Consider the following 14,201-nt stretch of genomic DNA (forward strand, 5'->3'; position numbering starts at 1 on the left):
AAGATTTGTTTTACCTTCTCTGTGGATTTCTTCAGTACTGAGCAACAGGTCAACGATCGACTTGCCAGTGACATTGATAAATTTCTGAAGAAGCTACTATTCCAATCGACAATGCAAATGGAAATTCGTCCTCCGATGAAGCCGCCTGCTCTGCCGAGGGGTGACCGATGACGAGGAGAGGGATGGTCTCTCTCCAAGCCACATTCGTCAGCATCAAACAAGGCGGCGTTAGATATGACCATCATAGTGGCAACCTTATGTCAAGATTGAAAAATGAAACAGCCAACTGTAGATTTCTGAGATAAGAGCTGATTCAAATAATTTGCTGTACATATTTACAATATAAAACCGAAGTTGTTGTAATTTTGTTGTCCAGAAATTGAACAGTTTTGGAAGTTCCTTTCTTTTATCCACTTTCAGTTCCCTGAGTTTGAGCCTTTTGAGGCTTGCTTGGTTCATTGTTCCCTGTTGTGAAAAAAAATAAATTCCGGAGGAAAATAGGTATTGTAACTTTCATCGTATTTTCAGCGACATAAACCCGAGCTATTTGAATCTGGTTTGCTGCTCTGATAGAATTATTGGCGTCCAAAATCCAGCTGCTGACAGAGACTTCTTGTCCATCTAGCATGTTCAGGAGCTGTTGTTTGCGTTGCATCACTCATTTTTCAGAACAAACAAGAGAAATTTCCAGCTGGAGTATTTATTTCCTTTAATGCCACATGTGCGAGTTGTGCATGATTAGGGCCTACATGGATAAATGGATGGTGGTGCAGTTGGGGGAAGATGAAGGCCGCCGTTTTCAGATGACACCTCAGCTCATAGACAAGAGAATACGGGAGTAGAACAAATGATTTCTGCAGTTTTAATACCATAATTAATACCAGTATATGTGCTCTGAGGCGTTCCACGTAGAATGTTTGCAGCAGAACCTAAGATAAATTGTACCGGTGTAGATATCTGTTGATAAAAATGGCTTTGCGAGGAGTGTAGCTATTGACCGCCACTTTACAGCACAAAAAAAATCTAAGATTCGATGAGGAGCTAGTCAGCTAGCACATGCGAGGCAGAAGCTTCAATCAAACTGGAATAAGCATGAGAACACAACAACCAACCCACTGGGAAGTTTTCTTCCATTTTTCCTTCTCGAGTCGTCTACAATTTTAATATCACAGGTCACATACATGTTTGACACACAACAGCAACAACAAAATAAATCAGGTGTATGCATAGGCCTGGCTAGCAACCCAAACAACTGACATTGAAGGCAGACATTGGCGTCTCCTGAAGTTCAGTCTAGCCAGAAAGGTTCTGGCATCCGACATCTTCCTGACGAACTTCGTAAACCGGTTCCAGTTGTGTGACTCGAACAGGCTCTTGTTCATCCTGACATAGTTGAAGGAGAAAGACGCGCCCGAGGTGCCGCCCGAGTAGCGCCTCGAGCTTCTGACGACCTGGCTCAGTGACGCGTCGTCCAGCCTCTCCACGGAGTTCTCACCATTGAGAGGTAGGTTCCATACCTTAGCGGCAGCCATCAGTTGCCGGAGAGTGCCTTCGGGGCTGCTCTGAGGACCGCTTCTCTCCTCGTCCCTCAGGTCGAAACAGCCGCAGCACAGGGCAGCTCTGTGTCGAGAGAACATTTGGGCGACGGGGAGATAGCCGTCTCTTAGCAATGTGTTGTAGTAGCCGGCTGTCAGCTCGGATGGGTGTGAACATGTGTAGTAGTGCCAATGTATGACGGAAACCTTCCCCGAGATGGTCACGCCGGTGCCAGAAAAGACGGCGTCAGCGACCGCGCATAACCTCTCTCCATGGAGAAGAAGCATTCCGGAATACCACTCGAGGAAAAATCGGCCATAAGGTGTATTCCAGCATCCTCCATCGGCACGGAAAAAGTTTGTCTCTTCAGGGTTCTGCCGCGAGCCATCTATGCCAGCTGGACCACCACCTCCCCACTCTTGAACCCCAAGAATCCGCGCATGAGCACTCAATGATGCTTGCATGAACTGTCCAAGTACATCAGAGCAAAGTGATCAGAAGTTCAGAACACTCATCTTTTCATGCTAGCCCTTCAGAAAAGCCATATGCTAGCAAAATAACGATAAGACAAAGGAGATTGTCATCTCATAACAGAAAGCCATTTTTGGTAACCTAAGAAAATGCATGTGCATTTTTATTTTTTTAATCTAGTTCAGTAGTTCCTCAAAAACCAAACGAGGTACTCCCTCCATCCTATAATATAAGAGCGTTTTTAACACTACACTAATGTAAAAGAAGCTCTTATATTATGGGACGGAGGGAGTAAGTAATTAGCATGTGGCCATTGCTTTGGCTTCAGATCATGAGCTTACAAACTGAAGCCGAGGCCAAAACGACACCTCAGTCTTGCGGTCTTGGCCCTGTTGATTGTTGAATAAACTAAAGCCATCGTACACACAGAAGTCTGATATAAGCTGAAATGCGTACCAAGTGCATTTTAAGACTTTAAGTTCGAGCTCACGTATAAGTTTGCTCACTAACAAATTATAGCTGATTTAAACAGGAAGTGTATAAACCTGTGTCATACACTAGGGCTTGTACTTGCGAGAAATCATCATATACGCCCACAAAAAAATGAATGTTTACCGAAAATGTAAAAAAAATCAATATCAAAGTGATAAGATCAGGCATCTTCTTTCACTGTATACCTTGTCATAACATTGAAATTCCCCAAGTTCAGATGAGCTGCCTGGCTGATTTAGCTTCTCGGTTGGGCATGATGGATACCTAAGCTCACCTCCTGGGCCCATTCCAACTTGAACTTCCTGAAAAGCAATAAATACAAGGGGCTTACAACCTCTTGCTGGTGTAAAATTAGCATGATACACTTAAATATAAAGGAGAGCACAAACCGTCACTATGGCCCCAAGGTACTCCTTGAAATTGTCGCGGAAGCTCCTCATGAAGTCAGCATAAGCTTGCATAGGTGATCTCCCCTTCAGAAGTGGAAGAATGTCACATCCCAATGAGATGTATTCCTTGTTTCTCTTTTCATATCTATCAGTATATGACAGATCTGGCATCTTCTCCATCTCCTCAAGCACCCATTGCGGAAGAGGGACCCTGTGGTAGGTATTTTTTTTTCTCAAAAGCAGCAGAAATGGGAAATCTTGTGCATAAATGCAATTGTCAGCATATTCTCACTTGTCACTGGCAGCAAAAAGAATGGTTGCATATTGCAAGATTAAAGGACTAAACTGGAAGGCAATATAGCGAACGTCGCAGGGTGTAAAAATAATCAATTCATTTTAATGAGTGAATTCTGACACAATTACTTGTGGCTACGTAGTTCATACAGATTTATTTAGTATATTATGCTGAATAAATGCTCCAAGTTCAATACTACCACCAGTATCGGTCGATCGTGAGGAGTGTGTAATTGCTGACGCATTTAGCATGCTGGAAACTATTATTTTCTGCCACGTTTCACTAATTAAAGCAGTTGGGGAGAGGCATCACTAAATGTCACACCCTTTGTTTTAACAGTTGATGTACAGCGGTCATACACCAAGACCAAGTAACATCCAGTTTTACCATTTTGGAAGGCGTGTATCAATTTGGGATGGACCCACATTTTCGTATGACAACCTGGGCCAAGAATTATGTTGAATGAGTAAACGGTCCCTAAGAATTCTTCAGACGCTCACAGTCGTTATGACGGAATGATAGATGACTGTGATGCAGGGGGGCATATATAGTAAGACTTGACCATCAAAGGTAGCTCAAATGTAATGTACAAATCTCTTATTCAAATAGACAGGAAACGAGAGCTAGGACGGCTTTCAGTAATTCCTAGTGTAAATAAAACAGATCCTCTGTGACCCATCATAATCATTGTTATTGTAGCAATCATTATCATCATTATAGGCACGAAGATGAACTCATTTTGTTTTAAGATTTTAGTCACCTTGAGTGTAAATCTTTAAGTTTCATACTTCATTTTGCTCCTTTGTCACCTTGCTGTGCAGACTGGTGGGAGCCCCAGGAGCAGCAGAGCTAGAAAATGAAGGAGCAGGAGCAGTCAATGGAGCAAAAGCAATCAAGGAAGATGATTAGGAAAGAGTCCAGAAGAGGACATACTAATATTTGAGTCCATGCATGCTCGGAGTCCATATTAGGGCGTTCTTGTATTAAGAGGCAAGTCAAGGTAATCTATGGACAGTGTTGTGTTGGACAGGGCGGACCTATGGAAGCTAGCAGGAACTGCTACTGCACGTGTGGCCTACCGACCAGTGGGGAGGTGTTTAGATTAGCTTACCATAATCTAGCCTTTCTTCTTTAGCTTAGTTTGATTTTTTTTTCCTTTTGCTAGCTTTCATCAGTTTTGCTTAATTAGGCTTTTAATTCTTTCTGGGGTCTGTGCTCCTTGTTTTTCGCTCGAGGATACCATCAGTGATTTGTAAATCTTCACACTTCCTTTACACTCCTTTTCTAATACACAATGACGAGAGTGAGAGTCAGGTCTACATTGTCCAGTACTGTAGTAGGCAAGAAATAAACTAATTCCCTATCCACCAATTGCTATTCGCAATCCCTGCAGGCTCACTCTTCTACCTCAGTTCCACGCATCTAATTGCTGGCCACAACGCCTAGTCCTCAATGACAATCTTTTCCATCAGTGAATAATTCCTTAAATATTCGCAGCATCAGGGCACACAGTAAGTATCAGAGCTTGCAAACATGGCTTCCAAGGTGGACAAGCAGCAGGCAGATAAATAGATAATGATTTGAGATTGGTTATAGCCTGCCAGTACATCAGGATCTTCAAAGTATGCCGGCAACTAGAGCTTCATTCCCAATGAGATACTTCGGCCTTCCCCTTTTGGTTTGGCAACTAAAGAAGGTGGACTTCCAATTCCTTGAAGACAGAGGGGCCGGAAAATTGGTCACTTGGGAGGGGCAAAACATTACTACCATTGGGTGCACGACCCTCGTCAAGTTCGTCATCACCTCCCAAGCGGTGTACTTCATTGCACCCCTAATCATCTCTCCGAGCACACTTCATAACCTCAACAAGCTTGAGAGGGCTTTTCTTTGGTCCAGCTCAGATAAGACGACTGGCGCAAAGTGCAAAGTCAATTGGGAGGCTGTTTGCCGCGCGCGTGAGTATGGTGGCCTCGGAATACTCAACACCGACAAATTTGCTCATGCTTTGCGTTTGTGTTGGCGTTGGTACACATGTAAGGAGCCAAATAAGTTGTGGGTGGGGTTGGAAAACCCATGCAATGAGGATCCTGATTTCTTCCATGCTTCCACCACCATCACCGTTGGAAATGGCGAGAAATCATCTTTTTGGGACTCCCCTTGGCTACTTGGGCGCAAACCCAAGGATATCGCATCCCTAATCTTCAAGGCGTCGAGGCGAAAAAATTGGAAAGTGCGTGAGGCCCTTAAGGGCAATGCTTGAATTCTAAAGATCAATCCCTCCGCCGTTGTCTCTGTTGACCACATCTGGGGGTTCTTCACTCTTTGGATGCTTGTGCATGACTTCCACCTTGACAAGCAACCAAAGACGACATCGCGTGGAAGCACTTGAATGATGGGATATACTCGTCGGCTACCGCTTAGAGCATCTACAACCAGACACCCCACATCTGCCCCAAACGCCCGGGCGGCCTGCCCAGACAGAAAAAAGCCACCCAACCGGCTGCCCCAAACGCACCCCAAACATCCGAGCTGACCGGCAACCCCCATATGCAGCCCATATGTGGGGCGGATATGGGGACGCCCGGACGCGGCCACAGACACGTCTGCCATGTCCGATCCGGCCCATTATGGCCCACCCGACCCCACATATATTCGTCCCTAGCCACTCCACTCCACTCCGCCCTGCCCCCAAGCTCATGTCTGGTGATCTCCGACATGGCGGGCAGCGGATCCGACTCCGAGATCTCCCGATCCGTCGACCGGTACTCCTTGCATGTGGAGATGAGGAGATGGCTGTCCGCATGGCTCTCCACCGCTCATGGGAGGAATGCGTCTGACCACGGTCCAAGTCGATCCAGCGGGAGTCCATTGTGTCCGTGCAAATGGCGCTTAGATCCGCTGGGGCTGGTGGCTCGAGGCGCGTGACCATGGCCTCGCCGGACATGGCGACCACGGTTGGCGGCGCAACCTTCAGTGCCGCCTCGTCCCTGCAGCTTCGGGCTCCAAGTCCGAGGTCAATGCCGGCATGGTTTACGGCCAAACCGGCCATGAGGCGCGACATGTGTCGGTGTCAAAACCAGCAGACCTTGGGTAGGGGGCCCAAGCTGTGAGATCGGATCGATGGGTAAGAAGAGACAGAGGACACACTGCTTTTACCCAGGTTCAGGCCCTCTCTAAGGAGGTAAAACCCTACGTCCTGCTCTTGCTTATATTATGAGAGTATCAAAGTACAGAGTTGATCTACCTCGAGATCATGAGTTGTGGTCTAAACCCTTAAGGGTATGATGATGATGAATGGTTGATCATCTCTACGGACTAAACCCTTCGGCTTATATAGGCACTAGGGGTGTCTAGGGCTACACATGGTCGGTTGCCATCTAGGGATTACATGCCGAATCTAGTAGACCTAGTACACGCCAAGTCCTCGGTGAAGCTTGATACGCATAGGTCAGAGGCCTCCGGAGTCCTTCCTCATTAATGGGCCATTAGTTCGGCACTAGGCTAGCTGGGCCGGGCCCCCCTAGTCCAGGACACCGTCAACGTGCCCGCCGTGCGAGCAACAAGGCACGGGAAGTCGCGGTAGCCCTCGAAGCGGAGGCAGAGTCGCACGCCGGCTTGGACAACAACGAGGAAGCCCCCCATGCCTGCATCATCGAGAAGCGGCAAAGGAGGAGGACGCGCACCCTCGCACGGGAGCAAAGCCGAGCAGTTATCTAGGGCTACACATGGTCGGTTGCCATCTAGGGATTACATGCTGAATCTAGTAGACCTTGGAGTACACGCCAAGTCCTCGGTGAAGCTTGATACGCATAGGTCAGAGGCCTCCGGAGTCCTTCCTCATTAACGGGCCCTCAGTTCGGCACTAGGGCAGCTGGGCCAGGCCCCCCTAGTCCAGGACACCGTCAACGTGCCCGTCGTGCGAACAACAAGGCGCAGGAAGCCACGGTAGCCCTCGAAGCGGATGCAGAGTCGCACGCCGGCTTGGACAACAACGAGGAAGCCCTCCGTGCTTGCATCATCGAGAAGCGGCAAAGGAGGATGACGCGCACTCTCGCACGGGAGCAAAGCCGAGCGGTCCATTCCATGGCCGTACTGTCCAAGTATAGGGGCCCGGATATGGGGCTTCCGGTTTTAGATGCTCTTATAAGGCTCAATTCTTGGGCATAACCCTCTCCCCATGGACCACATGGTTTGGAAGGTTTGGGCTCCGCCAAAAGTCAAGTTTTTGCGTGGTTGGCTTTGCAAGACCGGATTTGGACCGCCGACAGGTTGGCAAAGCGTGGGTGGACAAATTGCAGCCTTTGCCCTCTTTGTAAAATGGAGCAAGAAACCGGGGCTCACCTCTTCTTCAAGTGACGCTACACCCTTAGACTACGGAACTTGGTCACCGAGAGGATAGGCCTTGTGCACATGGATACATCCACTTGGCATTTGCAGGGCTTCGTCCAGGATTGGTGGGATAAAAGAAACGGCATGCAAAATCCCAATAGACGAGACATGGCTTCTCTCACCATGCTTGTCTCTTGATACAATTTGGAACGAGAGAAAGTCCCACGTTTTCCGGCAAAAGAGCGCCCCGCTGCGAATCTTGCTAAACATCATTTTCGACGAGGCAAAACTTTGGATCACTGCGGGTGCTAAGAAACTAGGGAAAATAGTATTGCACGAGTAATTGCCATGCGTTATCTTGAGGGGCACCTGTAAAACACTATTCTCTACTTAATTAATAGATGAGGCAAATCTTATGCCTGCGTTTCGGAAAAAGAAATCGCAGCAGGCTCATTACTGTCACGACAACTCCAATTCTGGCCCCATTGCTGCCAGGGTTCTTATAATCACCGGACCGCAATTATAGGACTTCAGTTTTATGATGCAGCATCTGCTGCTGACCTTGCCATAGTTCACATTGTCGTTCCTGCCAGTATCTCTACCATTGCCATATAATGACAATACCACAGGGGTTCATAACAACTACAACTTGAACTTCCTACATATGACGAGGAAGGGATCTGCTAGTTTGGATAAACCGGTGTGAATAAATGTTGGGACCAGAGAAGAGATGCGGATCATATGGTTTCGGTGGTCGCCTATAAAATGGTTGCCATGGCTCAACAATGGTATATTCAGCTCGAGTGTGCCGAAAGAACCGCAACACTGGACCATTCCAAATCTGCTAGTCTGCTACCTATGGTTATTGGTTAGCCACCGCCTGTGCCAACACACTTGGCAAGCTCAAGGCTTCATTCCGGTCAGGGGTGCCTGGATGAGCATCAGGATAAATTTCTGGCAGAATTGTGTTGAGCTGGGGAGCTGTCTACTGCCTACTGAGCAAAAAGTCCAGCCATTTACATCTGGTTTGTCAGACCTTTTCTGCACCTGTGTAAAATCCACAACCTTTATTAACCTTTACTTTCTTCAAATAGCTGCCCTGCTGGATGCTGTAAAGAGAGTGTGATCATTGCAGCAGCAATAGAGTCCAGTGGGAAGTCACCTACGTGTACCAGGCAGCTTGGATGTCTGGAAGGATCATCTAGTAATAACACACTGCCTGGGAGCGTGTCAGAGATGTGAACTGGGCATATGAGGCTGGTCTTTCTGCCATTGTCAACTGCAGATATTGTAGAGAGGGGAGAAGGGGCTAGTTTCAACTGTATAAGAAGTTGACATCGTTGCCAGCCCTTTTTCTAGCTTGAAGTGCTGCTGCATGACTTCCATGAGGAAGGACCTCCCTGAATTCCAGTTGGATTTATGTTGTGGTTTGAGCCCCAGGAGTAACAGAAGCAGAAAGGGAAGGAACCAGGGGCAGTCCAGGGCTAAACTTCAGGTTGCCTTTTTCATTGAAATTATCACCATTGCCTCTTGGAGCATCTGGGTTGTAAGAAATGCAAAAGTTTTTGACAATGAAGCCCTGACTTTTGAGAAGTGGCATCAAACGTATAAGCATGAGATGATCATGGTTGGTCATAGGGCCAAAAAGAAATATGCTGAGGCCTTGCTGGCCTGGCTACCAAAACTGTAAATATTTTTTCAAAAAATCTCTCTTATACTAGTATCATTCCAATGTAGGACTCTTTGTACATATTCTTTTTGTTAATAAAGCTGTAGGAAATTTTCCCACTGTCTCCTACCAAAAGTGTATAGGAATTTATGTAAGTTCCGTTTGTTGTGGTGACAGAATTGGCATTCAATTGAATCATTTTCCTGTTGTGGCAGTCTGGGCATTACAGAACGATCATTTAAATATGGTGAAATACTTGACATAACTATGTTACATGTAAAAACTAAAGATTGCATCTTGTTCTCTCTATATATAGAAAATCTGCATATGTTGCCATATAAGCATTTGCATAAGCTGAAGTGCTAGGTTGGCTGCTTGCACGCCACATACTATTCTTTGAAATAGTAGCTATACATAGAGTTAAGGTCCACAGTGAACAATAGAACATTGAGACAACTAAGGCAGGCACACATAGCTTCCTAAATTAATATTTCATGAACCATAATGACACTTGTATGGAGATAAATTTAATGTTTTGCAGGGCAATTAATTCCATGTCATGTTTGAAAAAGAAAAACTGTAAAGTATCATTTCATCTTGGTCAAATTCCCATCTCTTGAACATGGTATAAAATGGCACAAACAGGATTAAATACTTCTTCAGTACTTGCAACAGGTATGTTCATGTATTGAAATGAAATGCTAAGTCGTGGCTATCAGAGATTACTGAATCCCAAAAAAGCATAATTTTACACAACATGTAAATATTTAGTTATTTACATTTAAGCATGTTAGGTTAGGATCACATCCTCAATGCCTTTCGGCCTTTCCATTCAACACCTCCATGACTCTGCTGTTATGACAAAACTCCAGCTCCTGTGAGATGACTTATTTTAAGTTGTTTCCTTCCTTTCACCTAGCGTCATGCTACATCTAAATCTGGAAAGCTCTACTCATATGTTCTCGGAAAAAAAAGGTATACTCCCACTTCAACTGATACATCACATAAAACACTTGCATAAACCACAAAATAAGTCTCTGATTTGGTTGCAGCATTCAAACTTTCAGATACCGCACACTCTTGTGATCATACATTGCACTGATCTACTTAAATTCCATAGACCTCAACCACGATGGTACTCATAAAGGCCGACGAAATGGTTTAAAATGCAGCCTTCTCCCTAGACATTTACCAGGAGAGCTTCACCATTGTGTCTCTAAACCCCCACAAATGCCAATTCATTTACATTTGGCAGCAAAGTTGTTCGGCTCACACGCATATACATGTGGAAAACCCAAGAGAAAAGGAAACAAATAGGCATGCTTAGAGCAGAGGGGAGAAGCGGGACGCACCAGAATGAGTCTTGTGGCCCGGCGCCGCACTGGTGGAAGGCGAGGATGGCGCGCACGCGGAGCCCGCAGCGCCTCGCCATGGCGGCGAGGTCGAGGTACCCCGCCCAGTCGTACTCCCGAGGCCCCCCGCGCTCTACGACGCCCCACCACAGCTCCACCGCGACCCCTGTCACCCCGGCGCTCGCCAGCGCGGCGAGCGAAGCCGCCATGGCCCGCCTCCGCGCCACGCGCCCCCCTGCACCCACGGCGTCAACCGGAAGCGTGACGTACACGGGCGCCCCGGAGGGCGTGGAGGGCGGGGGAGGCGGCGAGACGTAGTGGATCTCGCCCCCTCCCCCGGCCCCGCCCCCACCACCTCCGTAGGAGGAAGAGGAGGACGAGGAGAACGAAGGCGAAGACGATGAGGAGGAGGCCGCCATGCGGATGAGTGGAGCGCGGCGGAAGCGCACTCCGTGGCAGGGCGCGGCGGCGAATACGGCGAGGGGAGGATGCAGCGGCGCGTTGATCGCCGCCATTGGAGTGGAGGGGTCTCCCTCCGCGTGAGTGTTCTCCCCGCAAGTGCGGTGACGGCTACCGCAGTGGCTTCTACCACCGCAGTGGTCCGGGAGCAGCTTGGAGCTTCCGTCGCCGTCTTTTTGTTCCTTTCGGGAGGGTGGTCGGCTGGTGTTCCGCTGCGGCTTCACGCGGAACAACGGACGGTTTCAGTTAGCCGGAGATGGATTTTTCTCATGGAGTGGAAGCAAAGATGCCTAATTTTGTTTTCTCATGCCAAAGGCCATTTATAAGACCATTTATTAAAAAAAATCTCCGACTCTTATAAGACCATTTTTACAAATCCCTAAAAAAACCATTTTTACAAAAATAGAAAAAAGAAGGTCTTATGGTATATCCACGTGGTCTTCCTCCTGCATTTGGTGGTGGCGTGTTGTGAGCAAACCTTAATGCCGCTCTGTATCTTCGGAATCGTGATAACATCGTTGATGCAACGAACTGGCGTCAGTCAGAGCCAGAAGAAATCGTAGTCAACGAACTGGAGATCAGATCGCCATCCGAGAGAAGAAGGCGACAAAAGGGCTAGACTCTAATCTCAGATTTGGCTAGACAAAACCAGGGAGGTCTTCCCTCACCAGCTTCCCGACAAAGTCAAAGTTGGGTGTGCATCGCCGGATGGAGAAATAAGCCAAAAAAATTCAGCACACAGACTGTTGGCTTCCACTTCAATAAACGACGATGTCCAAGACCACCTAGACGAAACATGGCTCAATGTTTGTGGGTGACTGAAGCTTTACACGCAACCAACTTACACCAATCAACATCGTCGGACTGAGGACATGAAGGGGATGACTTATTCCTTGACACCAATGATTTCGTCACCTCGGCATCGCCGACCATACACCTAGACTAAGCCCTAGCCAAAGAAGGGCAACCCAAACATGGCCAACCCCGAATCAGGGTTAGCCACCTCGCTTGCGCTGGAAGGCATCTAGAGGTGAGGGGAACCAACGGTAGCATCACATAGGCGAAAACCCTAGCCACCGTTCTTTGGAGAAATGTGGGAGATGAGAGATGAAACACACTATGTTTTTGAACTAATTTCTTTCTCTGTTCAACTAAATACCACATACGAAGAGTATCAAGATTGTCAACTCCTGAAAAAATAATGAAAAAACATCAAACCTTACGTACGATTACTGGTAAGCACTGGTAATCTATATTGTCTAGGAGGAATCCAACTTACCACCATATTGAGGAGGTTCTACTATGTTTGGTAATTGGTTGAGGGGTCTAAGAAATACATTGAGTGTTTTCATCATGGTTGGTGCTGGTTCTTATGTTGGTTCCTATGGCTTAGCTGTAATTGGTAATTGGTTGAGGGGTCCAAGAAATACGTTGAGTGTTTTCATCATGGTTGGTGCAGGTTCTTATGTTGGTTCCTATGGCTTAGCTGTAATGGTATTGCTATTGATAAGAAGTATAAATCATCATGTGTGGGTTATGCATTTATATTCACATGGTCTCCATACTTCAAATTGTCGGCAAAGGGAAGACCATGAGATGATGATGATGGCATGAGCCAACTATAGCTAGTTGTTAGTCATGCCCTTCCAATGTGGCAGCGGCGTCATAGTCTCCTTATTTCGGAATTATGAGCCTTCCAATGGGCACTATAAGTGTGTCCTCCCTTATTGTTGTGGTAACTAAATTGTTACCATATTTATTTTGGTGTTGTATCCTTTGCACGTGTGAATCTGTGCTACTCTGATGCGGAGGTTAGAAGTCAAACTCTTTTATGATTGTACCACCTAGATACACGGTGAAGAATCAATAAAAGCTTCCATTTTAAAAAGATTATTGCTAGCCTAGAGGTACAAGCACCTCCAAAATCACCGAACATGGTGTGTTGAGGTGAAGATGATGTGCCTGCTCATGCATTACATTGGTATAAGATTTGCCACTTTACAATGATCGTTCCCTTCTTACTATTTCAGAGGTCACTACATTTGCGACATTGTCCATGGTCATCCAACTTGTAGCATGTGAATCTATTACTCATCTTCGCTATGCCTATCCGAAGATAAATTAGTGAACTTAACTCTAGCTCTCAACTCAAGTTGGTCTAGTATATGGTCCAGTAAAGCTCAACATAATCCCTAGGCCCCTTAGTAGGAATGATCCAACAGTTGCACGACTTGTCCACTACACTATTGCTCAAAAAAGGTTATTTGCCACCTTGTTAAGGATTGTATGAGATTTGCCATGATTTAATATGTACCAAGCTAAGATCCATTGTTTCAAGTGTTCGGGGTGGTTGTAGCACATAAACAATTCTTGGGTGGGCCAGAATAATGGATAAGCACATTTTTTGTCATCAAAGCCTAGTTTTACGTTCACTCGTAGATGTTCACTCCTAGGCTCGGTGGGCTATGAACTAATTTTTGCTTCAGTGTAGCTGTGCCACTAGATAGTCGTTTGGAGGCAACAACACTACACTAAACATAACACACCTATCAGTGTATGACATCAATATAGCAACCCAAGAGCCTTCAGTCGGTCCACTTCGCCGACTCACGATTGCATAAGACCACCTTTGCCACCTCACTGCCATTCATTCACGAGCTAAGTGCCTTTGAACGATACCATATTGTTGTCTTTATTCTTTGTCATCGAGGATCCCTCTGAGAACTCCAAGGAGAACCCTTAGGAGCTTTTATCTAAGAATCCAGAGGAATCTATCAAGGACAACACAAGGCAGGATGACTATACTAAAGCCATTGACCTTGAAGGCCAATTCACTAGAGCTCACTTATCATGTATCATGTAGTGAACTATTGCTTTCTCCATGTAAACTTAATAGTAGACATCCCGATGTGATCAATATCTAGCACAAATGTGGAGGTTGGGTGGAGTCATCACTTGTTTTGTGTGGTAAGATATAATTATCTAATGCTTGTATGTAATGACTCCTTTTGAAGTTTGATTGCATATTTGAATGTTGCTTTGTTAATTATTTATGCTTTTGAGGACTAACCTACTAATGATCCTTCGAAAGTCTATTTGTTGTGAATCATGTGATTTCGGGGATTTTCACGAAAAAGTTCCAAGAAAATTCATAGAAAACATTCAAGGGTGGTCCAAAAGCTACATAAAAGGGAATCATGGGGGGGGGG

General features: G+C 46.2%; 1 protein-coding gene across 1 annotated transcript; it reads right to left on the bottom strand.

Annotated features, from left to right (window-relative positions):
- Nucleotides 1-1,095: 1,095 nt before the first annotated feature.
- On the bottom strand, nucleotides 1,096-11,242 carry LOC147979046 (beta-amylase 1, chloroplastic-like). Its single transcript, XM_087546685.1, has 4 exons — nucleotides 10,534-11,242; nucleotides 2,889-3,099; nucleotides 2,685-2,801; nucleotides 1,096-2,003 (listed from the first exon to the last, which is right to left on the bottom strand). Exons 1-4 carry the CDS (start codon nucleotides 11,046-11,048, stop codon nucleotides 1,215-1,217), a joined length of 1,632 nt encoding a protein of 543 aa, XP_087402811.1. The 5' UTR covers nucleotides 11,049-11,242; the 3' UTR covers nucleotides 1,096-1,214.
- Nucleotides 11,243-14,201: the final 2,959 nt, after the last annotated feature.

Source organism: Triticum urartu, chromosome 3A (genome assembly GCF_056163025.1).
Source record: "Triticum urartu cultivar PI428250 chromosome 3A, HENAU_Tu73, whole genome shotgun sequence".
Taxonomy (NCBI): domain Eukaryota; kingdom Viridiplantae; phylum Streptophyta; class Magnoliopsida; order Poales; family Poaceae; genus Triticum; species Triticum urartu.

Excerpts from the sequence above, each read along its gene's own strand:
- LOC147979046 (XM_087546685.1), bottom strand. The coding sequence starts at position 11,048 with ATGGCGGCGATCAACGCGCCGCTGCATCCTCCCCTCGCCGTATTCGCC. Across the intron at positions 2,802-2,888 it reads ACCTTGGGGCCATAGTGACG|GAAGTTCAAGTTGGAATGGG; the intron begins GTTTGTGCTCTC and ends ATTGCTTTTCAG. Across the intron at positions 2,004-2,684 it reads AATTTCAATGTTATGACAAG|TTCATGCAAGCATCATTGAG; the intron begins GTATACAGTGAA and ends GTACTTGGACAG.